Source organism: Thermobia domestica, chromosome 10 (assembly GCF_964235325.1).
Source record: "Thermobia domestica chromosome 10, izTheDome1.hap1.1, whole genome shotgun sequence".
In the NCBI taxonomy this organism is placed as follows: domain Eukaryota; kingdom Metazoa; phylum Arthropoda; class Insecta; order Zygentoma; family Lepismatidae; genus Thermobia; species Thermobia domestica.
The window spans coordinates 159,258,792-159,286,372 of NC_137463.1; the positions used below are offsets into that span (position 1 = coordinate 159,258,792).

At 32.8% G+C, this 27,581-nt stretch overlaps 1 protein-coding gene across 1 annotated transcript in view; it reads right to left on the reverse strand.

Moving 5' to 3' along the window:
* Positions 1-5,405: 5,405 nt before the first annotated feature.
* LOC145661650 (uncharacterized) overlaps positions 5,406-27,581 on the reverse strand; it is a gene marked incomplete at its 5' end in the record, with an annotated part of 317,800 nt that continues 295,624 nt past the window's right edge. The window contains one exon of the mRNA XM_081726973.1: positions 5,406-15,197. Coding sequence (XP_081583099.1) covers positions 15,051-15,197 — 147 coding nt within the window. The remainder of the gene's footprint in view (positions 15,198-27,581) is intronic.

Sequence of the window (27,581 nt, forward strand, 5' to 3'; positions counted from 1 at the left end):
TTTACAGTTGAAGAGAATGGAATAACAGTATTGGACAATTTTATATTTGGGAGTTGATAGATATTAATAGAAGCGAAAATTCTTGAGGAGCCAATTAAGATGAACTGCGATTTTGTTGCATTTAATTTTAACCCGTGAGCCGTAGACCAGTCGTTGATTTTGTTTAACTAGGTACTTATTTTCTCAATCGCATTATTATTATTTTGTTGGGGAAAAGAAGCATATAACTGAAAATCATCAGCGTAAATATGGTATTTACAATATGTGAGAATTTTAGGAAGATCATTAATGTAAAGGGCAAAGAGAAGGGGACCTAGTACGCTACCCTGCGGCACTCCACTGTTGATATAATGCCATGTCGATATGTGATCCTGATTGATCACTTCTCTTTGTTTACGTTCGTGAAGGTAAGAATGAAACCATTTAACTACTGATTCAGAAAAATTAAACAATAATGATGATTTCTAAAGTTATATGTCAATATCAGTCGTTTGAAATGCCTTACTATAGTCAAGTAGAGTCAGGAGCGTCAGTTTTCTGTTATCAATAGCCCATCTTATATTATCCGTTACGTTTACTAGTGCAATGCATGTGCTATGATTACTTCGGAAACCAGATTGAAAGGTATCCAATAAATTATTTGTTGTTAAGTATTCCCGAATTTGATCATTTACAATATATTCAAAAACTTTTGAAAGCATGGGAAGGACACTGATAGGACGATAGTATGCGATATTGTCAGCGTTGTTCTGTTTTGGAAGTGGGCAAACCTTAGTGAGTTTCCATACTGTGGGAAAAGTACCTGTGGCAAGAGAGTAATTAAATGTCAGTGATAGGATTAAGTACAAGAGGCAGGATTTTCCTGATCATGGTTATGGAAATATCATCTGTATCATTGGCTTTAGATTTAATTCTTTGGATCGCTTTTAATACATGTGCAGGCTGTACGTGAAAAAACGAGAAAAGAGAGTTAATTTCCGAAGCTACAATATTATTCATTGTTTGACGTTTCATGGAGGCTGGTATCATAAGGCATTGACAGAAAAAAAAATGTTCAATTCATCTGGCGTATAGTTAACTACGTTCTTGGCTATGTTTCTCTCAACACCTAATACTTTAACCGCTTCCAAAGAACTGCTTCATTATTTTCGAATTCAAGTATTTCATAGACAAAGCGCCGTTTTGCCTTCCTTACTTCTTGAGTGCAACGGTTTCTTAATATTCTATAGTTTTTGAATTTTGTATTTGGATTTATTGTGCTATCACTAGAAGGATCACTATTTTTAACATGTCTCCTGTATGCTCTATAAGCTTTGTCTCTCCGCGCCATTAATGAACGTAATTTATCGGTTAACCATGGTGATGGAGGTCGCAAAACGCGTTTCTTAACTACAGGGGAGTGTCTATCATACAAATTTACTATTAAAGAATTTAGAGTGTTTATCTGCTCGTCAACTGTAGAGAGGCAGTTTATTGAGTGCCATGGCAAGTAGGCAGCGTCGATACTCAGGTCTACTTCATTAATGTATCTAAAGTCTCCGTATGATGTGAATTTAGCTTTATATTGCGGAACGCGAAGTTTGTAGGATATATATAACATATCATGGTACGAGATGCCGGCTGTGTGGATTTGACCGTGGCTAATTACATGTTCTTCTTTGGATACCAGTATCACATCTATCCACGATTCTGAGTTCCTTATGTGATGGGTTGGACCAAGAGGACAGATAGCAAGCTTAAGGCCCGAGATCGTATCCCGATATTGCAAGACTTCGTCTTTTGTTGTTAAAACATCCCAATTTGTATCCCCCATTACTATGGAATGCTGGTAATTGGGTAAATGTTTTGCAATATCGTCAACAAAGTTTGTGAAAGATGTACGGGGGGACGATACACAACACTCAAAAGCAATTCGTAGTCAAGTTGTGATACAATTCTTTAAAAAACGGATATCGTTTGGAATTGATGCCCGTTTTTGTGTACGAGACATGGCTTGACCGTCCAGACAAACTAACGTTATGCGACAATTAGCCAATGCTGAACTGTGGCTCTTTGGTCTTTCCACGGCTCCTGTTTCTAAGGAATGCACCGCGGCTGATGCCTCCGATTAGTTAATAAAACTCGCAAAGAAAATCAATACCAGTTGCATTTTACCAACATCCTTTACTTCAGAAACCAAGAATTATTCAAAACCATATCAAGTTATTTTGTTATCTACACAATCTATATAATTTAATTATGAAATATAAATGACACTTTTAATATTGTAACACGTTATATATTGAAATGCAACGTAAATGATGATACTGATAAATATACAATTCTATAATTATAATTATAAAAATATAAACCACAAGACCAGCGATAAGTGATAATAAGACACGCTAAGCTTAAAATGGAGTGCCTCTATGGATCTGACATAAATAGGTAATAAAAAGAGAGTGTAATGGATTTTTCTCGATGAATGTTTAAATAATAAAATAAGCATAAAAATATAATGTAATATGTCATGTATATGTGTATATGACAGCTCTATCATAATTACAAATGTAATCACTTTTAACCTTAATGCAGTTAATATTAGAAAATAAAGAAATAGTGAAGACTTGTAGTGTCAATGAAGTGGTAAGTTAACATTATTTTGCTGGCTGTAGTTTTATAAAGTTGTTTAAAAGGCCAATATTTTAATTTTGTCAAAACCATAACAGTAACAAAATTTATTTTTTTAGAAAACGTTATCTGACAAATAACGATATCAGAGAGTCAATACGGTAATCAGCAATTCTAGATATCAATCTGTATTAGAATCTTCGAAAACATTTAATAATATTTGGAGCTATATTACTGTATTTAAGTGTTGTTTCAAGAATGAAGTGTATAAATCACAAAAATGAAGGCCGAGACAGTAAACGTGTGACTAAAAACTTTCTTTTCTTCCATTAATTTCGTTATATGAACGCGAGAGAGTATTGCAAATAATTATCGTTCATTTTAAGGATAATTAATATCAGACATTGTTGAATTTCATTTATAACTTCTAATTTACAAAGTGGAGTCAAATTTGTATTCCCGTTCTGTATTCATTAGCATATTTACTGTAAGTGAAGTTAAAGGATACAAGTGGAGGGAAAATAAGAGTGTAAGAGTAAACGGTACACAGAAAAGTCATACAAGGCTGTCACTTCATAAATTGAAGGAAGATGGTTGAAAGAAGGAAGCCTTATATAGAGAAAAGATGCAATAATATCTATCACCATATGATTGTTCATATTTTGCTCTGCTTCTGATGCCATCTTAATAAACTATTTTTGAAGTTGAATAGAAGAACAATCAAAGTGTTTCGGAGTTAATATTGCAATCTGTCATAATAACATTATCCATATGTCTATGTAAGGTAACAACACATTTTGGAAATGTATGTAAAGAAGTGTTCTTCATCTGGTAGAGCAATATATGAGAAGAAATTAAGAACGTTCTTTAGTTTTCATGTATATAGTTTGTTTATGCATGATCGTGCCATTGAGAAAAAGAAGGGTTTATACATTTATATTTGAGAATTAATGGAAGTCACTCCCTTGAAATTATAACTTGGAATACTCTACCTTAAAGCTGACAACCACACTCATTTGTAGGGGGGCACGGTGGCTCAGTGGTAGAGCGCGTAACTCTGGTGCGTGGGGTCCTTGGTTCGATTCCGTCCTCAGTAAGTTTGTGGTGGACATCATGCTCGTGGGTTTTCTCGGGATTTCCACCGTTTCCCACCACTTTCTCATTCCGACAATTCTTCCATAATCATCTCCTTGCTTTAATCGTCTTTTCCCTTAGCCTAACAGTTATAATCGTGGGAGCGCGGTGGCTCAGTGGTAGAGCGTTCACCTCCGGTGCTTGGAATCCCTGGTTCGATCCCAGCTCGCGCGGTGTGGACTTTGTAGTGGACAAACACCGTGCTCGTGGGTTTTCTCCTGGTTTTCCCGTTTCCTCCCACGTTCTTCATTCCATCATTTCACTCATCTCTCATCATCACCGTCTCCTTTAGCCTAACCGGCATAACCGTGGGACGTAAAACTTAAAGATTTCATTTCATTTTTCACACTCATTTGAACTTACACTTATTTCCTATCAATATTATCTTTTTATATACAATACTTTTTTCTAAAAAAGGTAAGAAAGAAAAGAAACTGTTAAGGCATTGTTTGCAAATAAAACATATTCTGAGCTTGTGTTAACTCATTGTTTGTGAATAAAACTGTTTCTGAGCTTGTGATACAAATTATAGTAGAAGGTGAGAAACGGCGTACGTAAGAAAAAGTACGTTGTTAAATTATGAATATCAAGAAGAACTTACCTGAGGACCACAATGCAAAGAAACTTATTAGTTTGTAGCAAGTTATCATCAGATACCAGAGAAGACTACATACGTTAGCGATTATATTGTTCATATTGCCACCTAAATACGCCTCCGATAATATTTTATACTTATCCTCTAAGAATTCTGAAGAAATGCTGGATCTAACCTGTGAATCTGCCATAGCTATGACGGGTTAGAAATACGATAGAGTAGGGTTAGAATGGCGATCAGCTCCTTTCTCCTGCATTTAGGATAGGAAATTTTATTTAAATTGTTAAGATTGTTCAACTTTTAATAAGCAGTTTCTCAAAGGAAATTGTACAATTCAGAACTGGAGAGAAATATCTACTTTATCCTTGTACGGTCAGAAAGTATGGATTAATGTTGGGTGATAAAGTGAATTGTTATTGGAATAGTTGCTGGGATTAAAATATTCCTTAAAATACGAAATGGGATAATCCCGAGAAAACTCATGTCTATAATATTCAAAAGTAACGTAGAATTACAATTATAATCTATTATACTAACTATAAGTAACTGTTGTGTCTCAGGTTCAACTTTCTCATAGTGTATGGCTTTTTCAAAGAAATCTATCCAGGAACCTATCTTTGAAAACACCTATGATATTATTTACGAATGTAATTAAATAAAGAAACTTTTATTTTCTTTGGCTGTTCGAAATCTTTATTTCAACACAAAGTATTAAAATATTCTTCCCACCGTTGTAAGAATGCAAGTTTAAAGAATAGCAAGCATTTTATACACGATACTACAATTTGCTTAATGTTACAGTTTACTTCAATTGTAAAGTATATTATAGTGTTCACAACACTTCAGTAAATTTCAAGCTTTGCACATTAGCAAAATTCTTTCTTGACAAAGGTCATGTAAAGTTCATTGTAACCAAATAAATTATGGTGCTTTACTGCCATTAATTCTGATAAAGTGTGCAATCTATGTTTCCAAAACTTTAAAGTAAGAAAAGGAGTAAAAATCATACTTTTAGTTGACAAAATACAGAAATACATAATACCTGCGTAGAAAATAAAAAATGTAATAACATGTAACATATATTTCCTTATAATATGTTTATGTACATCACACATACATATAGTATACTTATGGATTAGTATGCAAAACATTGCAAAATACACAGTAACATTTCGATGTATTGTTTCTATACTTTGAATTACAACATGCAAGGCATACGCTTCATCCTGCACATTAATTGACATAGGCATAATTAAACTTTCATAATATTACAAAGTAATATACTTAAGTTGCAGAATAAAAGAGTCACTTTAAGATACTTGACAAGACACTTTAAACATTTCAGTATACCATGTGCAAGGAAAGCGTGTAAATTGAATATTAGGACGAGAAACGTTCGTATTGTTTTACCATAGTTCTAGACAAACTTCCCATACTTACGGAAAATACAATTTCATAACTCATATAGAAGTTAGTTACACATAAATTAACACATAAATTATTTTTATTGCGCTCTTTCAAATTTTACTGTATACTACATTATCAAATCACCATTTAAGATCTAAAGTTTCTTTCTTAATTGTTCATATGACCATTTTGAATGAAAGTGGCGGTTTTTAAAGCTTAGTTCTTAAAATCACAAGAAAATAATTTATAGTAAGTTGGTTAAGAGAACGAACATATTTATTTGCAGTCAAGTTAAAATGAAAGTGTATAAGAATACAATTGCATTGTAAAAAGACTGAAAGAGAAGGGAGTAACACATGCAAGAGTAAGAATATGCAGATGTAATGAAAGGTATACGGGTACACGAACAGCATAGTTTTTATAGTTCAGTCTGTACTCATTTTAAGTCAGAGATGTCACGAAGGGTACACGCAATACTTTTGGAAAAGATCGAGTGTGCATCTATCAAAATTCCTAGGAATACATCACTGAAAAGTCAGATAAAAAGGAACTTTTTTCAACATGTTATTTTTTTATCAATAATAAAAGGTAATTTTGTTCTTTTCGAAAATAGTAAATGGATCGGCATCACAAAATTAAATATAAATTTGATTTCCTAAATTTATGTTATTCACTGAACTTTGTGCTCGTAAAATGTGAAATCAAAGAGAGAATTGGCATTGTTTCTTTTAAAGGGTTTATAAAAGCTTTAGAGTTATAGTTTACAGAGAGAGAGAGAGAGAGAGAGCGAGAAAGAGTAAGGTATAGGCAACAAAGAAATTGGAATACAAACCATACACACTCATATTCGCTATGACCTTTGCTCGAATTAGCCAATTGAAATACACTTTTTGGTATAGAAAGTTATTTGATTTGAAACTTCTAATAGGGTGATTTTGTATAGAGATTCTAGAGCTGCTGGTAACTAGTAAGGTGCTAATATCCGTAAATGGTGAAAGAACCGGTCTGCTTTTAAAGGGTCTAAGCTAGAAAGATCAATATATTAAAGATGTGGTTAAATGTGATCAAATGTGAAAGATAATTACAGAATAATACCTAGAACAATATTAATTTTTATGATCAGAAATTTCGTAAACGAGAAAGAAACGAATATATGTATCGTGAACAATGGTGTACTAAATCACACAAACATATAAAAAATCCCACTTCAATAACTGTTATTTAACTGTCGAAAAATTCATAAGAAATGATCGAATTCTCGTGCGTTTAACTGACTAAAACAATTTCATCTCGAGAATTTTCATAATGGAATTTGATATCACAAATATGTTTTATGTCAAACTACTACTATAGCAATATGTTTGAAACTGTGAAAATGATGGTAACACTTCCGTTCACTCTGTAGAATTTGAAAGGTAAATGTTTTGTTATTTTACTTTATAACAAAAACACCGAGGAAATATGATCATCGTTAAATATATGATCGTCTTCATATGCTACGTGCAAAATAAGCATGGAATGGAAAACATTCTTAAAAATTTGTAATACTTAAAGTACCACTTTAATATCAAAACTACTCCATAGAGAATGTGAATTAACAGGTATTTACAAGCACATAAATACTGAGCGATAAATAATATTTCAAGTTTATGTACAGCAAACGCTCTTAAATTAAAACTTGGATAGTCTGAAATATTGATAATTCGAAAAAATCTATTCCACTCAAACACTGTATTGAAAACAATGGTTAAAGATTGTGGATAATCAATTTTTTGAATTTTAAGTTTGGATAATTCAAAGTAATACAGTATAAGAATTTAGTGTTGGTCAGATTGCAAACAGAAGAAGGCAGTTTCAAAAGGTTTTTAGTTATCCACAGGGAACTGTAAGAAAGTGTAACACCAAGCATATTTATTTGATGATGAAGAAGAAGAAGGTAAGAAAGGTGATTAAGTAAAGAAATAGCCTGTACCAACCTCACCCGAAGTCCCCAAAATGGTTGAAAGTTTAAGATGTATTGCATACAAATCAAAAGTAGCTAACAATGTATTTCACACAATAAATTAAATACAAAGTTTTGTTGACCATGCTAAAGCAGTCAAATCTAACCAAACGAAGTTCTCAAATTTCTTAAACTGAGATCAGATAGTTAAGTTTGTTCCTTGTGTATGTATCATTCTAGGTAGATGTTTTCTGTACTGCTTGCGACTTATGTCCGAATCAATGCGATTTGCTAGTTTGCGATATCTTATCACCCAAATAACATGTTGTCTTAAATTTCAAGTCTACTGCATATTATTTTTCCATTGTGCATTCCATTGTTTTGTTTTGTTGATTTTAGGTGTTTAACAATATATACTTTAGATTACTTGAACTTTTTTCGTGTTCCCGTGGATTTCGAATTAAAAATACGCTGTTATATATGCAACAAATGTAAGCAACTACGTAACATTTCTGTAGCCCGATTTATGCCACATGAGAAATAAAAGTTGTAATAGTAGGTCATTTTACAGCGGATAACTTTCTTATATAAACACTTATTTTTAATACTTACCCTATTGCTGTCTATAAATTCATCAAATTGCATACTCTGTCTCTAATATAGTACTATTTAAAATAAAACCTTGTTTTACAACTGCCATTTCTTGGCAGTTTAGAAAGTAGAAAAATATTCGTAAAATTAATTTAAAGAAAGAACATCAACGAGCAATGTATTTCACATAAACAGATACCTTATTTCTTTACGATGTTCACTAAATATAATAAAGTTTTCTCTGTAGCGAATTACATATGATATTATTATTCACTTGATTTACACAATACGTAGATAAGTTTCGTTAAAAAAGGAAACATTTAAACATTGATATTTAACAACAAACTTATAACAATCACCGTACACTTGTGTGTTAATACGCATTCATTTTATTGCGGAACTTTGAAAAACGACCTAAAATAAAAATACCATATTGTATAGCTTCTGCCAATAAGTTTCCATTACTTTTAGATATTATATTTAATGTTACTTGGAAAACTACAGACAAGATGCCTAATGATTCTTACATTTGTTAATTGTTTTCTTATTGTCACAAAACTATAATAGTCATATATACATAATGTATTTCAAAATTTTTCATTTACATTTACATGACTACTTTCAATATTTTATAAAGTTATCTAGGATACAGATAAGGAATTGAGCATATTTTTCAGGTAAGCAATAGCGTATTTTACACGCAAATATACGGTATTTACAATTTATCACATAAAATTATATGCATCAGTACACACATTGTCTGAATTGCGAATATGAAGCATTTTATGATTGAAACATACAAACATATATGTTATGAAAAATTGTCGTGTAAGCTCTTTAATTTCATATACATACATACATACTTACATACATACAAACATACATACATATGATTTACATAATCTCGCGCATGCTCGTTTTCAAGTACCGAAAGAGTCTACATCCCTCTTTGACTTCGGCAAAATTTTATAAATATAAATAAAAAGTATATTACATAAGCATGATAAAATCACAATATTAAGCGGTTTTATTTAAAAACATATTATCACTATAATTACAAGACATGGACTAGTAACATTAAAATGAAAGCTGGAATAATATTAGTATTAACTCTAAAATGCTTCATGGTTATAATGAGCTCTAAATTTCTCTATTATTATCATGATTTATTTGCCACCGCTTTCATATGTCACTTGAGCCCTATCAAGTTTTATTATCCACACAACTCCGTGTGATTATTACACTATTAGACTTTCTGTTGTTATCACAGCCTATTGCTTTGACATGTTTGATTTACATCTTCTCTTTGAATAAAATTATTTGATTTCCTATATTTTCATACTTTCTACATGTTTATTGAGCGGTGGAAGGAATATGCCAGTACTAAGGGAAGAAAATAGTTTCGGCTTTATCATGAAAGATTTGCCTCTTCTATTCTTATACATTATTATTGCAAATATATGAAATAGATATTACATAATGTAATTAATTAATTATCTATTAAGGAAGTAACCAAACCGAATTAAACTAACCTCTCACAAACAGGAAAACAAGAATGAAAAGTAGTTGTCTGTCAAAGTAAGTTTTACTTTTTAAAATGACTGATACACTTTCTTTGGTAGACATTGAAATTCTAATTGGAACTAATAAGATATTGAGTTTAAAATATTACTTTAAAATTATTTTTGCAAAACGATTTACATACTTAATATCCATTATGAATCAATTCATTTTAACGTTAAAGTATACATACTATAATTGAGCACATTTTTCTGAAATGAGAAAAGTAAATTTGAAATTTACTGGTTATATGTTCATATGAATTTTAGTATTAATTTAAATTTGCGTTAAGTGAGAGTAATATTATTATATGTGTATGTGGAAGCAAAGTATTTTCAGAAAAGCTGTTAGATAATCATAGATAAGTCAAGAAATGGAAACAGGCTATAATATATTGTCATAGTTGGATTTTATATTAATGTGCAGTTGCAAGTAAAATACTTAAATAACTAATTTCTCTGATAGTATGCAGTCATAATATGTTCCGATACGCTAGGAAACTGATTTTCTTCGAAATGAAAATAATGGGAAATTAGCTTTAGCATGAATTATCGGATTCAAATTTCAATTTGAAATTCCGTAATTTATTTGAAATGTAAACAAATTTTTAAACTGGCCAGTTAATTTTTGCAGTTGATATTAATTATAACAATTAACGTGCGAAATTAGATTGTATTGTCGTAGTTTTGTCTGACAGTTGACAAGCATGACAACAAAACTGCAAGATTAGTTGGATTCTAGGTTTACTGCCTTTTCAGTTCCGCGGCTATGCAATACTTAAATATACAGTCTAAGATAGAATCCCAAGTACTGCAATACGTTTCTTCATCTTTCAAGACTCTTCAACCAGGAATCAAACCCGGCACTCCTTCCATCAAAGGCACAAGATCCCAGTCCCCCAGTCTCCCAGTTAGACAAACTGGGAGAATAAAAACGGCCAGAGGTAGCAATATTTATTTTATGCATTGAGCATTCTAACGATTGATTTCATCTCCGTCTTTACCCACCTTCTACTTTCAGTTTGAACACAAAGAAATAGAAGATTTTGTTGAGTTCCAATAGTTAAAAGTCTATTGTTGTTTTACAATGTAAGACAGAAAGTCGCGTGTTATACGTCATTTTGTTTGCAAACAATAATACTAATAAGCAGGGTGCGAATTGGCGGGGGGGATGCCAGGGATTTCCCCCCTGACAAAAATCTTTCCCACCCTGGAGAAGAAAAATTTTATCCCTGGCAGGGATAACTTTTTCCCCCTCTGGAGTATTTTTAAGTGGACATAAAGATAAGTAGGTCTACTTTGCGTAGCTAACCTAAATATTACTTGAGTGAAAATTTATGAAAGATCTCAATATATATATATATATATATATATATATATATATATATATATATATATATATATATATGGGGGGAGGACTGGGTGCGCATATGGGTGAAATTCATCCCCCCCTGGGAAAATGTTTCAATTCGCACACTGCTAATAAGTATACAGCGCATGATGATAGAAACTAAATTAACTAGACCAATAATAATATGCACTTAATTTGTTGATGTAGGAAAATGTATTTCAATTAGAATACTGGAGTTTCAATTCATTAAGTAGATGGATTTTTAATGGAATTACGTCAATAACTGATCTCAAATTATTAAATTACTAAAAGCTCGGGTAGATTAATAGACCGAAAAATGTTCTCGCTTAAGGAATCCTCACACGTTTTATTTTTGAATATCATACAATAAAAGAGAAAGTAATATTCAACTTTGTATATTACGGGAAATTATATTTACAATTATATATTACTATATACAGGGTGGCCCAAAAGTAGGTATACAACCCTGCATTGATCAAGTATAACACTAGTTTATGGGTTTATTTGCTTCGACTTTTCCGAGCTTAAGATGTAAGTAAAACACATTAAGAACAAATAATAAAGAAACTAAGTCTGCCTGGTGGATAACAATAAGAAATGATATAAAATGCAATGAGGTAATCAGTACGGTACTGTATACCTACTTTTGGGCCACCTTGTATAGTACTGTAGTATAAACTACTACTATATAGTACTATATACTTCCACTATAGTACTATATATATCACTGTGAGATACAGTGGATATTGTATAGAATTACGTTATTGACATGATACTTTCTCTGCATATACAGTGAAATATCTAAAAATTAAAAATGTTATCTTTTATTGTAAAAAGTAAGGGAAGGAAAATGATGTAAATAAATATTATTATTATTATTATTACTATTATTATTATTATTATTATTATTATTATTATTATTATTATTATTATTATTATTATTATTATTATTATTATTATTATTATTATTATTATTATTATATCGATGAACGTGAATAAGAACATATCAACTCAGTTTACTCCAAAACTATTTTACTGTAGCGCTACTTTTACGCCAATCGCAAAAGTCATGGTAACCTCCTTTCTTTCTTTCTTTCTTTTCTCTTTACGAAAACGAGAACGAAGCAGGAAATTCTGAAAAACACAAATTTAAGTTAGCACATATGTAAATGTTACATGTAGGGAGTGGATGAACATAGGTATTTCCTTCAGTATAGCATGAGAAAAAATGAGTATCATTTCATACGTGTTTTACCATGAATTCACATTAGAAACAATTATAATTACAATTATGCGTAAAACCCAGAAAAAATCACCAGTAGCATCTACATTCCTTCGAATTTGTATTCCAAAGAATCCACAACACATTACCAATGATATAGAAGACGCCGAATACCTGTACCATCATTTTTGCGGTGACCCCCGTATTAGCCATTTTATTTATATAATTGAATAGTAACAAAGAATACATCATATTTGTCTTAATATGTTGAAGTGAAACCAAATAGTTTGACAATATACAAGAACAGCTTTCTTTCTTAACGGCCCTAATTGGAATGGTAGTAAATATTGTACAAAATACTATAACTTAAGTAAAGTATGCTGTTAACGTAAATAAATAGGCTAATGTTCCAAGCTTTTCTTCAGCATGGAGAATAAGGATATAATGCGGAACCCAAAATTACATGCTGTCGCATCGGTAAGATACTTATATATAGTAGTATGGAGAACGCTTTTGTACAAAGCTTTTAATTTTTTGTTAAAAATAGTAAATATGACTTGGGGCTTACCTGATATTGACGCGTTAACAATTACTCTTCCGTATCGAATCTACATATATGTTGTTTTATTTTGTTTCAATGTTTTTGCATTCGAATAGTTCTCACGTAACTGAAAATGGCAGTGGAATGTGCCTATCTTTGCCCTTATGTTATTTACATTAATAATCAATTTTTTGAAATCTCTCATGGGAACAACAGAGCTTCACAATATGCATTAGATAGAAGATACGAAACAACACTAAACACAACAGTGTTTTCATCAAATTTAACATATGCATAATTTAATTTCTTGATGTAGATTACAACTGCTAGTTGTAGAAGAAAACGGGAAACAAAATGTGTTTTATAACATAAGCAATCGAATGCTATGTTTTATCCTATAAGTAACACTGTAATTTCTTAAGGACATACAATTTTCATTAGATAAATATTATCGCACTTACGAGCTCGTATACAGTTATCTTAAATTACTTTTGTTAATAACGATTTTATCTTCCCAAAGTACTAGGCATGAAGTACTTTCTTGAAATAAGAATTGTTCTATTGACATTATAAATACATCTATTGTTATAAAGACATTTTTGTTTTCCTAGATTTTTGACTTTGCTGGGTTTTCCAATTAAAAATAGCAAACATATTTAAAGACGATATTATTTGTCAGGAGGGATTTTTCTCTTATTGGACGAACAGAACTCGGACGTTTATTTTCAAGTGGCAGGATAATAGAGATGCGAAATAAAGAATGCAACTCCAATACATTACTCTATGAAGAAATGTTGTACGTTTGCTGTTATTGAAGAATCCGTTCTAAAATGTATATATTACTAACTTACTATCACACTTTGTTTGTTAAAAATAATACATACGAATTGTAATTTACATTGAAAATAAAACATTTTATTTTTCTTAGATATATCTATGTTTTTAAGAATATTTACTTGATTTTAGATTTCTCCTAAAGTCATGGTTCAATATCAATGTGGTTATAGATAATAAGAACTTCGAAACTAAATATCTATTCACTGTACTTACAACTGTGATGTCATACGGAAACATATAATATTCAAAGTTTTATAAGGATTAAATTCGAAGTAATTTTACTAGTCGATATTTTAGTCATACTCTAGACAACAAACAAACAGAAACATACAAGTATTAATATATTTGCATCATATCACAATTATGACAATTTACAATAATTTAAGAAATTTTATAAATCAAAATCCTGCATCTTTTGTAGATAATTCTTAACATTATTCAGGACGAACCTTATCTTAATATCATAACAGCTTAAATGGTTCTTTCTAAGTAAAATAGTTTTTTTTCAAAATTAGTAACTTAATGCTAGAGTAAAGTATATAAAATTGTATCCCACAATTCCTACTTAGTAACTATAATTAAAATATATTGAAATACATTTCTTGCTACATACTTATTCAATAATGATCATTTACTTAAATATAACAAACATATTCATCTTTCCGTATCGAAAGAAGTAGTAATGACTAGAAAGTAAGATTCATATTTTTCTATGTATAGATTATTATTGAAGAATTATCTTTTATGTTATGAATAACGTAACGCAGTTAAATTGCCATAAGCTATGAGACATAAGGTGAAATGAGCTTAGCTTTAAAGACCTGAAATGAAGCTGTATTTGTCAACTCCTTTAAGTTGTCTCTTGTATAGACTCAGTCTAAACCAGAGTAATACTTAATGAAGTGATTCTCTTTCATATTTTACTCATGAATATGAACCACAATTACAACCATTGATACTAGATAATCAATTATCACAAACATAGTTTATTCATTTTGCGTCTTTTTAATCATACTGTTAAATCACTTTATGACAATTATAAAGAAAAATAAAATAATTTAATAAATTAAATATTCCTTAATATTTGTAATTTAAGACAACATCTCTTCATAGTCACATTGTTTAGGTACTAAGATACTAGAGAATACTAGACAATGCTAGAGCTAGACTAGTGAAGACTAGAATTGGTTTTCTTGTTTGTGAAAAATAATTCACTTGATGGTGTATCTCCTTTCATATTTCACGGTTTTTCATAATCTCGTCTCCGTATTACTGCGAAGTGTGTCATCTGGAAGGAATTGTTCTTCTTGTTTCCCCGCTCCAGAGTTCCCGTCATACTGTAACCCATGTTGAAGTCAGAATTACTCACATTCGAAGTGAGGTAGAGCTGAAAAAATAGAACAATAAACGACAATTAACCTAGGACATCAGTAGATAAGCGTGTTACTCTTCATGTTAAGGTCGGCAATTCTGTATGTAACTAAATAACTTCTCGGAAAACAAAAGTATTTTATTTTTACTTATTTATCTATCTATCTACCTTCCCGGATACATATATATATAGGGAGGATTATTTACCTTGATACGCCCTTCTAACTTTTAATCTAATGGATTAAAAACGCTGATATTTCGAGTCATGCAAATATCGTTAAGCTATTCATGTTTGACATACTCTGTAATATCACAAGCTTAATAGTGTTGCCAATCTAACAAAATTTACTTTTTCCAAATAACACTACGTCAGTTTATTACATATTTCAAATGTACATGTAGTACCACACTTGACTTGGAGTGTTACAAATGAGGCATGCTACAGTATCATAAACATCTAAATTTTGGTGATATTTACCGTAGTAAAAACGCAAATGGGGAGACAGGGCAATGTACATAAAAAGTACTTTAGTGTCTAATATTACTATCAGGATATGAAGGATTCGATTGAATAGGAACGAAGATACAAGGGATTGAAAATTTGACTTTTCAAAACCCTTTATTTAAAAAAAAGAACTGTTCAGATAAGTACCTCATTTAATTGTATAAACGGATTTCGATAGATGTGTAGATCATAATGCCGTTTACAGCAATTCGATATAGCTATTAACCGTTCTCGAAATATTGTAAAGATTGTTAAAGCTTGCAACAGCGCTTAACATTACGAGAGCTTATTGTAATTACATTCAGGAAAATATTAATGTAATAGTATAGAAGCAAAATACATGAAAGAATTCCTTTAAAATTTCCCACAGATTTTCACTTCAACCAATATATCAAACTTTACATTTTTTTTATATCTGCTGAATTGTTTGAGATATTAAATTGCAGTAAATGACACATATCTGTAAAACTTTTTGTGATTTTCCATTGCAAATCGAACCCAGGAGTACGTGCACGCTGCCAATAGACCAGCAACAAGGAAAAAAATTAGATTAACAACCTCGTACAAATTATCCGTGTGTATGACAATGTTTCGTCGTCCTCGTGCCTGTCAGGATTATACCGGGTCACGAGCTTGCTTCCAGGTCACAAAATTTATAACAAGTTTTATCACTGCTTCCTAATGCCAACTGTAATACAATGTTGGTTCCAACCCAAAAGGTAAGAACTGATGGTAGTCAGGTATCATTTTCTAAAAACAGGTTCAATTCCCGGCGGGAGTTCACGTTGTTCGGATTCCACGTTAAGCTGTAGGCCCATTTCTCGCATGACCTTCCTGAACAACGGGACGCTAAACTCAAAGCAACTAAAGCAACCAAAATCGAATAATCTAGAATGGGCTTTACATAACTTCATTGATACTGAAATTTGACTCGTATAAAAGAAAACGCTGAATTAAAAAAAAAACTGAAACTTTCAAAAATATTCACGAATCTTTTAAAAAGTTTGGTATGGAGATTTCTATCAAAAATAGATTGTAACAAGCAAAGTAAACTTTTTCTGGCATTATCAAATTTGATCACTTCTATATTTGCTTATCACTGCTAATTAAACGTTGAATTTTTTTCTGAAATATAAGCAAAGGAAAAATGTTTTCACCTAAAATGCGACATGTAATAATGCAATTAGTTGTGTTGATTTACAAGCAAATTGGGAAACAGAAGATGGTTTAGTGAACTATAATTGCAAAGAACTCAATTAAGTTTTCAGCTGTAAATATATTCCAAGTTTTTAGTAATAGAAAAGTTTAGAACAATTTTTAAGCATATAAAATCTTACTTCACTCTCTTCACTTCACACACAAGAAACGATTGCAGAATGTCCAATCATACCTAAAATTGTAATAATATTATTCTTTTTGCTGTTGTCGTACCCGACAAAACAAAAGCAAGGAGTGACCAAGAATCGAAAACCGACCATGTGGCTCGGAGTCCTCTACGGATCCGATGAGCCACGGAATAACATGTAATAATACTTTTGTTCTCTGATGTACGAGACTATTAGTTCACTTCAAGTTGTGAAGAAACATAGTTTTATTTTTTTTATTTTTATTAAGTTTTAAGATATTTCTACAATGTCTTATCTGAATTGCAAAGAATAAGACAATTCATTTATCGATTTCGTTAGAGGTTGGGCCTTTAAAACCTTTACTTAAATCAAGAGGTGATAGAAAGGTACGTGTACCGACTTCATTCTCATAGTAAGGAGCAAAAGACACTATGCCACGAAGAATAGCATTTTCTTTGTGACAGATAATACAGTGGGACAGAACTTTTTTGCGTCGTTAGATGCTCGTTTTAGGATCAAAAGATTCAATGTATTTCAATCAAAAAATTTCTTGTAGGTCTTATGTCTCGAGAGCTTCATATATTGTAGTCAAACCCAAACTATGCATTAACTCAGTATGATGTGCTTATTCCTTAGAAAATATGAAAACTCGATCCACGAGCTGTTCAAAAATTTTATGAACCCTGATCCAAAAACTAATTATTGGCCAAGATCATAATCTTTTTATCCATTTTTGATTTTCTTAAGATTCTTGTTGTCAACTTTCTCAGAAACTACGCATTAGAATTTACACCTAAACATGTCACTTTGTTAAGCTTGATGTGCTCTATCAACTGATATATGCCTTATCTTTGGACAATATTTTAGTTAAATAAATAAATAAGAGTAAGCTAGGGGTTCCGTGACGTCTAAAAATTGAAATATGCTGTAATAAAACGGACCTCACAGCTGTTATGCAAGAAGCATTTTCAGTTACTCAAAAGAAAGCAATTACAAATTATGCCTACGTTGGTTAAATGTTTTCCTACTATACTAAATTTCTGCCCTGAAGCAGTTGTACATTAACTGCACGACGCCTCGGATTTTCATGGATTTCATCTTCAAGTGGCGGAAAGCTCCCACCACTTCCACTACTTCTAGATTTTTTCTTTTCAAAACAGAGAAGTAAAGTTTAGTCATTCCTATGCTTATAAACATTAAGCCTTCCATCAATTCTGGATTCTTTTTTTTTAAAAAAAAAAGATGAGAAACCTCTCCCAAAATATGTTTCTAGATCCACCACTGCGAATACACTTGACTCAAGTTGCGTGCGGTTAATGTAAAATTGTCTTGGAAGATAGATCGCAACAGAGAAATAAGATCGTTGCTTTATTTCAATCAATTTGTGAATAGATAAAAAAATATCAAAATAAGATATATATATATACAACATTGGTTTCCGAAAATGTTTCCCTGTCCCACAACCTGGTAATGGTTAGATTGAAAACCCTTTCACTAATATAGAAATCCATGACACGAAAGGTATGAACGAGAACAACTATTGGAACTATCCTGCGATACTTCATGGAAAAACATTTTCAAAGAAAATTAACTTTTTAGCTTTTGGTTGCGTGTGCGCTGTGAGTATGAAGAGTTAGGTAAAAAGGCATTGTAACATGTGATGCCTTTTCCTACTACTTACTTATGTAAGTATACCTTTTCTGTTCTTTGCAGTATTAAAACCTTAAAGTGAAATCATCTTAATGTGGAATCGGACCTAAGATTGATGGTGACAAAACTTATCCCAGATTTCAATGCAATTATGTAAAAACTCAATGAATTTAATTCCTCACATTAGAGCCCCACATTTGTGGGACATCGCTATCAAGTTTATTTTATTTTTAAAAAATGATTTTCATTCTTGAAAGTTACTGTATTTTCAATTACTGTATCGTTCACTAGGAAACAATCATGTATCTTTAGAATACGTTACTTATTGCATTATTTCTCTTGATCCTTCTCTTGCCAGTGGTAATTCTAATTAGTATGGTTTTAATGTCATATGAAATTTCAGATATCATTGCATGGGGGCAGATCACTTTCCGAGAACTTTCGTTAACAGGGTGTCCGCGTTATTGGAAAGTTTGAGAACCACTACACTAGAAGAAATACATAGAAACGAGTATTTTAAGAAAATAGTTTCCACTTTTGAGATAAAGATTAGACTACAGCAGCTATGTTGAAATATTTAATTTTTTATAATGACATATAGAAAAGTGTAGTAAATACATATTTCTGATTATGTAAACATATACAATAATTGGAAAATTGTACAAGACAGAAACACACAAGTACAAAATCCATACACACAGTATTTGGTCATCATAAAGCTCCTATAAAGTGGAGTCCTTGTTCATCAGTGGTGAGAACTGCCGCACACGGAAAAATAAATTAAAGGTATATATTAAAGATTATTTTCTAATGTCAATTATATATTAACATTTTAAAAAATATATAGAAAGTTTAAGAAGCTTAGTAGGATCCAGTTTTTAATCAATCTGATGTAAGAATATAAGGTGTCAGAGAATTGTGGGAACGAAAATGTATTCATACCTTAATATTGTATATGCCATTTATTGTACCGTAAAACTGGTTAATGCTTCATGAAAATATATCCACGAGTGAAATTATTTTTTAATGCAATTTAGTTTCCTATCTGCGTTTCATATTAAAATACAATGCACAATAAAGCATAACATTTTGCGTTCAGCTTTCCGTTTTTATAAACGAGAGATTGTAAATATCCAGAAAAGGGAAATAAAGTTGAAAAAGCAGAGAGAGAAAAAGCCAATAATGTTCATTATTGCTTGGGATGATGAGTTTGGAAAAGTGTGTGAAGTTTGAAAACAATTGAGAATTTCTTTGCTGGAGATGTTCATTTTCTTTTTTCTTTCTCCACTGGTAAAAATTTAAATTTTTGTCATTGTTACTTTTTTCATCAAGTTTTTTTTTTATTCTTGGCTTTCAAGAGCTCAATATTGAAAGTTTAGTGATTGTAAGAAAAATGAGACGAGGGGAAAGAAATGCAAGAAAAAAAGGGAAACTCTTTCAATTAATTCACCCTTGAATAGCCCCTCAGCCTCCCTTTTAAATTCGCTCTTAAAACCTGCACTTCGCTTTTCTACGCGTCGGCCTTCCCTCCTGCACACCTAGTTCCATTCTTTCTTCCTTCTATTCCTTCTTAATTCCTTTATTTCTCTCTTTCTTAAAAGAAAGTATCGACTAATTTTATTCAGAGACTCTTATCGTATTGCAAAGGGAGGGGTCTGGGAGAGTTCGGAGGAAAAAGTCGTCTGGCAAATGTTCTGTTCGAAACCCTAAGGTGAAGTTTTGCTAACTTTTTCTCTTTTTTCTTCGTTCCTTTTCGCGAAGCATGAAAGCATTCCAGTGTCTGAGTAGGGATCTGCTTGTTTTTGAAAAGGAAACGAAAGAAGCATGGACTTACAAGACGAGAAGAAGAAATAAAGACAAGGATCAAGGGAATAGAAAGAAGACTTAGATTTTAACAAAAAGAATCGTCATCGGTGTATTGATTATTGATTTTTATAGGGGTAGATTATCGATTGCTTCTAGTGAAAACGACGAGGGACAGCAAATAGGAGCTCTCTTCAAATTTTATTCTTAGGAACAACTCTTACAAGGATATTGTGATTTTTTCTTTCTCTGCATTTGAATTTTACGCAAATTGAGCACTTAAATTGATTATTGTTTGAAGTAGCATTAGGAGTTGTTAGCCAACATATGATTTCTAATGGAGAAGCACAATAGCACATCATTTCTTGTTAATACAATTCTGAAACAAATAGCTTGCAAGCTTATAAGTAATACCGAAGAAGAAATCATTAAATCCTTCAAATCACGCGAACACACACACACACACACACACACACACACACATATATATATATATATATATATATATATATATATATATATATATATATATATATATATATATTAGGGTGCATCAAACCTCCACTGTTCACAAAGTGACTGGCCCTGGGCTAGAAATATTCCACTGAATACAGCCCAGCAATTTTTTTTTATAAAAATCAAAGTATATTTAGGGGGTCTACCAGGGGTGCACCTCGTTTGCGCACAGTTTTCTCCCAAAGATCTACGATAATCTGTAGTTGATTGACAGCTGATCGAAAAGTATAAAATCGTGGTTTTGCGCACAGTTTTTAAATGCGACGTTGCCAAATCTCAATATAATCATGCTTAAGCAAATCATGTAGTTGCGCACAGTTTCAATACTTTAGAGAATAAGGGTAAATATGAAAGCTACGAAAGAAATATTCAATTCTGCTGTTCAATATTTATTATATTCAATTCTGCTGTATGGTACATTTTTTACAACTTTAGTCCTTCAAATTTGTGTCCTACAACTTTAAGATATTTCATTCTCGAAACTTCGCTGTGTGTGGAGTTTTGAAAGTACCTGTATAATTTCATGATTTATTCCCTCCTTTGAATTTCTTCTTTCCTTTGTGGTTTCGAATCACCTTTCCGTACCGAAGCGATCTTCAAACGTGTTTCATGCTGTATTTCAAGTAACACTGATACTACCTTATGGACATAGAACTGGCTGTTGTAGTGACGGTGGAAAGATTCTGGTTCATTTGTTGTCCTAGGTGCTGGAGATGGTTCACAAGCCCACATCACTGGAGGGTACCTGATTGTTTACCGCCAGCCAATCCCGTGACAGCTACCCAAAGAGAACTACAAAAACGAACTTTTAATTAACGAGCTACTGTCAAGTGAAAGTCGTTAATTAAAAGTTCATTTTTGTAGTTCTCTTTTGGAAGCTGTCACGGGATTGGCTGCCGCCAGCTGGCGGTAACCAATCAGAAACCACTTGCTGTCTCGCTATGTATTCTGTTAGATAAGTGAGTTAGTGTGTTTGAAGAAGCCAAGAAAGTAAGGTAGTTGGAGTTACTTGGGTAATTTAATAAATTAGTTTATTTTATTTAATCAAATGAGTCCTGTCTTGTTTTGTATATTGTATATTACTATATATATTGTATATTATAATATTGTATATTGTATATTATTGTATATTAAGATCAAAGAATGAATTGGCAACGTTGCATACCATTTTGTGCGCAAAAGCATTAAAATGATTATTTGTTTTGCTTCTTATCTGCATGGAATGATAAGCTGGAAGAAAGTGTGCGCAAAAGCATTGCACCCGTCTACCAGAGGTATAAACTTACATGAAACAGGATAGTTATCTGAAAAGTTGCTCACGTAGCTTTTATAGTGAATTTTGAATAATAAAAAAACACAAGGCTAAGATATTCTTCTCTTAGTATTTGCACTATTAAGATTTTAAAATCTTAAATCCCCTTATACTGTTCACTTTTACGCAAAATTCTAAGTATTACGAACCAAGGTTTTGGAGTTTCTACGGAGAAGACACTACTTCCTGTTTTTATATAATTTCACAGTCGCCAGTCATACTGAATCAAGGAGCCTAACCTCTCTTGTGCTAGTTAGTGTGCCAGCAAGGATCAAGTGTTGTAACACGCATTTGGGAGCATAGCACACGTACAACACTTAGAGGGTTGACGGAAGTTCTCACTTTCGGATTGCGACTTGCTTTTTCAACTTCATCTCATCTCATCTCATCATCTTTTACTTCACTTTCATTTTCATTTGGGCTTCGGCCCTTGGCTACCTTATTACGATGGCGGACTCTGGCAAACTAACGGACAATCGATTCTAGGACGACATTTATTTATTTAGAAAACAACACAACAGGCTTAATGCCTAATTATAGTGTCGTGTAATACATACATATACATATATACTTTTACCCGTACAATTAATCAATGCACTTCGCGTGTCAGGTACTCGGTAATAATCTTGTTTCTAAATACATATTCTGACATACTGAATATGTCTAATACATCAGTTTTATGACTTAATTCATTGTAGGAGTCACACATTCTCCACAGCGGAGATTTACTGAGAATATTTGTTCGTGCCCTTTCACAAAAAAATATACCAGTATTCCCTGGTCTTGTTCTGCCTGTTGGAACGCTCAGATATATTTTCGTGAGTAGCTCTGGACAGTCAATTTTATTATTTAATACTTTATATAAAAATAGTAAATCAAACATCTTTCGTCGATTCGTCAACGTTAGGAAATTCAAACTCCTTACTAAGCCCACGTAGGGAATCTGTTTGGGATAGAAAGCTGTTTTCTTGTACGTAAGCATTTTTAGAAATTTAAATTGTATGTTTTCTATCGCTTGTAAGTATTTATTTACATTCGGTGTCCAAATAACGCACGCATATTCTAATCGGGACCTTACGTACAAATTATAAAGTTTAATGAATGTTGACTCGTTTCTAAACTCTTTACCCATTCTATAGATAAAACCGAGGTTTCTGAATGCAGCATTAGAGATTGCATCAATGTGATGAGATAAGGTCAATTTTGAATAAAAAATTACTCCTAAATCTTTAACTGAGTTTGGTTTACACAGAGATATGCCATTAATTATATGCAGATGATTGATGGGATTTTCTTTCCTGGAGAACGATAAAGACTTGCATTTAAAGATATTCAATGAGAGTTTGTTTTTGGCACACCATTGCCCAACACCCTGTAAATCCTGCTCGAGTTGTGTGCAGTCATCTATTGTGCTTATTTTAGAATATAATTTGAGATCATCGGCAAACAACAGAAAGTGAGAGTTTTTAACATAGGTTGAAATATCATTAATTACAAGAAGAAATAATAGCGGACCTAAATGGGATCCTTGAGGAACACCTGATAATGTGGTAAATTTCGTGGTAATATATCCCTTGTAAGAGACAGCTTGCTCTCGATTGCACAAGTAGGAAGCGAAGGCGTATTGCTCGTTTAGAAAAATTGAAAGATACCAATTTCTGTAGTAGCACGTCATGGTTAACTCTGTCGAAAGCCTTACTGAAATCCGTATAAATGACGTCCACTTGACCGCCTATGTCTAACTCTCTTGCTATGTAATCCGTTATTATTGCTAGATTGGTTGTTGTGGATTTATTCCTTAAAAGTCCGTGTTGATGGTCAGATATGACAGGCTTTACATGGTTTAAAATTCTGTTGTATAATATGGTTTCAAGAACTTTTGCAAAGGGAGATAGGATGGCTACTTGTCTGAAGTTCTCTATCTTATTTCTGTTTCCAGACTAACTGTTGATGGGTATCATGTACGCCCATCCACCACTGCTACCTATCTAGGCGTGGTTTTCGATTCGAAGCTTAGCTGGAATGCACACTTGAAAAAACTAACGGAGAAGGCTAATCTTAGATTAAATCTTTTGTGACGTCTCACAGGAACATCTTGGGGACTAAAAGCCGATGTTTTGCTTCATACATATAAAGCGTTCCTCCGTCCGATCCTTACTTTTGGGCATCCCGCTTGGTGCAATGCTTCTGTTTCTTTCTATGAAAAACTCAGCATATTGGAACGACATGCTATTCGACTGGCGTATCGAATTGAACTTCCATACCCAACGTGGCTCACATATGAATATATAGACTTTCCAAAGATCACCGAGCATCTTGCACATCTTCGCCTGAGATACATCAGCTCTCGCATCCAAACAGGCCATCCACTTTTCTTGGACATCCTTCACACTGACACTCTTACCGACGCAGCCTATCGATACAAGCATTCACCTTTAAATATTTTCGTATCTCTATATGTGAAACACGAGCATCTTCCTGCGGCTGAAAGGGAAATATATGATATATACGTCATTGATGATCATATACTGCATCTTTTTCCATCTCAGCACTAGATCCTCACCATTAACAAGGGGTTCCCCATGTGTTCATTAGTCCCGAGTCGCCCCGGGACAGAAGATCTAACTCTGCATCTGTCTCACTAATCAAACTATGTTTGTGGCGTGTTAGCACTTCACCTCATTCATCATGATCATCATTATTCTTTATTATATTTATTATTATGTATTCTAATTCTTATTAGTACCTTAGCACCTGAATCTCATATCTGCACTCAATTTTATATTATTTCTTCCAAAAAAATGTGACTTATTACATGATTACTAATTCTTATGTTCATATTTTCTGCACTTAGCCCATCTTCAATTATCTTATCATCAATAGCAATCCTTTAAAAATCCTTGCCAAAGAGAGGGCGTAACCCTCTAATGGCTGGGAGTAGAGGACTCTTTGCTCCTATAATATAAAATAAAATGATGAATAAAGATTTATAAAGTTAACCCTATTCCCGTACCCTAAAAAAAACAGTCAACCTGCCCTAATTCAATTTAAAAAAAAGAACTTTTTTTCGTACTGTATATGAAAAGACAACGTCTGTGCGAACTAGGAAATTTTCTAGTGTCTTTAGGTTAGGAAGTGCTATCACTGAGGATGACGCCTTGCTCACCAGCTCTTGCTTCCCAACATGTCTGCAGGTTTTGAGGTGTGTAATGTATCATATTAAGGACGGACGAAAGATCAATCGGACAAGGTGGAAAGCTGCAAAGCTTGTTTTGTCGCAGTTAAAAGTTTGTTTTATGATAAAGCAAATATTTCCATGATTTCCGAACAAAAACCGTGTGAGAAATTAATTTCGTTACTAGATGATAATGCTAAGATACGGGCTATACCTAAAAGTCGTCGATCCAGTACAACCACTCCATCAAAAATTCAGGAAATGAAGAAAGAATTAAACAAAACATTTTATTTATGGCCTACCAACGTGAATAGCCTTATTAAGAATGAAGAGGATAAACGTTTTCTCAAATCTATGAAAACCGACCGTTCAGCGACATTCGGATCATACGACAGAGTGCTGGGTAACAAAATCAGACGCCGAAAGATTCGTGAGAAGGCACAAGAGAAGAGGAGGAAAAAGGCACATGAAGAGATGGCCGCATCCGCTATAGCTGTTGGAACTGATATGCCTGAGATGGAAAATGACAGAGAAGACGAGGAACCAACCAAGAGTGAACCAGACTGTACTGTAGTATCTGCAAATCCTTCTGTCACCAATTCAGCAGCACGCTCCAATAATAATCGTTCAGTGCGTACTGGAATAATTGTTTTTATCCCACGTGATATTATCCAACGAAGAAACATCGTAGCTTTAGCAACTCGCTTGCAAATTACGCCTGCACAACAGGCTATTTACACCCAGTCTTGGGAAGTAACGTAACGCAAGTAACGCGTTACTTTTTAAGTAGCGTTTCCAAAGTAATTGTAATGGTAACGCGTTTCAAATTTTTAAGTAACGTACCTAGTTTGCGTTACTTTTTTCGCGTTACATTTCGGATGAGTAAATATGTATATATTTTTTTTTCCGAAAAAATGTTTCTTTCCTGTTAGTGAATTTCTCAGAATGAAGCAATGGAGCATGAACTACGTATGTCAGTGACCGACAGTCACCGAGGCACAGAGAAACAGATAAGTTCATAGTGCCACTTGCTGTTTTTGGAAGATGAGAACGGCCTCAGGGAAATCACGTGTACTGATTGCAAGCACCTGGAAGATTTTGTCGTAGATTTTGACAGCTCCAAATGAATACATTCAGTGACTGAACTAGGAGTGCAATGATACCGGTGGTCTATTTTACTTTGATTGGTGTTGTTTTTATAAAGATGGAAAACGAAAATATTTTACCGTTCCAACATTTGAAAGAATACTTTCTTCTTAAGAGATGAGGATGATGGTGGACAGAATTTAAATGTAAAGTGTCTGAAGTGCCACGGAGGAAAATATTTATCAACTAGCGTGCCATAATGAACGATATACAGTAAGGGGTTAATATGAATAAACTGTGTTCTGTGGCCTACTTTATTACTAGAAAATAGTTTGCTGATGATACGTAATATTGGAGTTCTTTCAGATCAGTTTGCTTATCCTAGAGTCCCGTTGATTATAGAGTTAGAAACTAGCTTTAAAAAGCATATATCTATTTTAGAGTTACTACCAAGTTTTGATTCATCCCAGTTCATGTGTTCTCACTTTGTTAGTTGTAGTGTAATGTTTCTCTATGTTGTGTATTTTTAATTTTACATAACAACATTGTTATTATTACCAAATTAGTTTAGCAGAATAATAATAAGCAACCATGTTTTCTAACGCATAGGGATGAGCACGAGTCAAGCTAAAATTCGACTCGACTCGAATTCAAGTCGAGTATCGAGTCAAGTCAAAGTTAATATTCTCGAGTTGAGTTCCGAGCCGATTCAATTTTTCACGTCGAGTTTGATAAATGGCTCTTTCGTTTTAACTCGTCTTGAAATCATGGCCTGATTACACTGGAAAGCGAAAGCCACGAGAAATGTAAGCTAAGCAGTAATATGGAATACTTTTAGTGTTGCTCACGAGAGGGGACATTGCTCGCATCTCGTCTCGTCTCGATAGCGAGACAACTAGAGATTTTTTATAACTAGCCCAGCTCGACTCGGCTCAACTGAGAAGATGGCTCGAGCGGGCTCCCTTGGGGTGAACCATCGGCTCGAGTTGGCTTGGTTGGGATGAGCC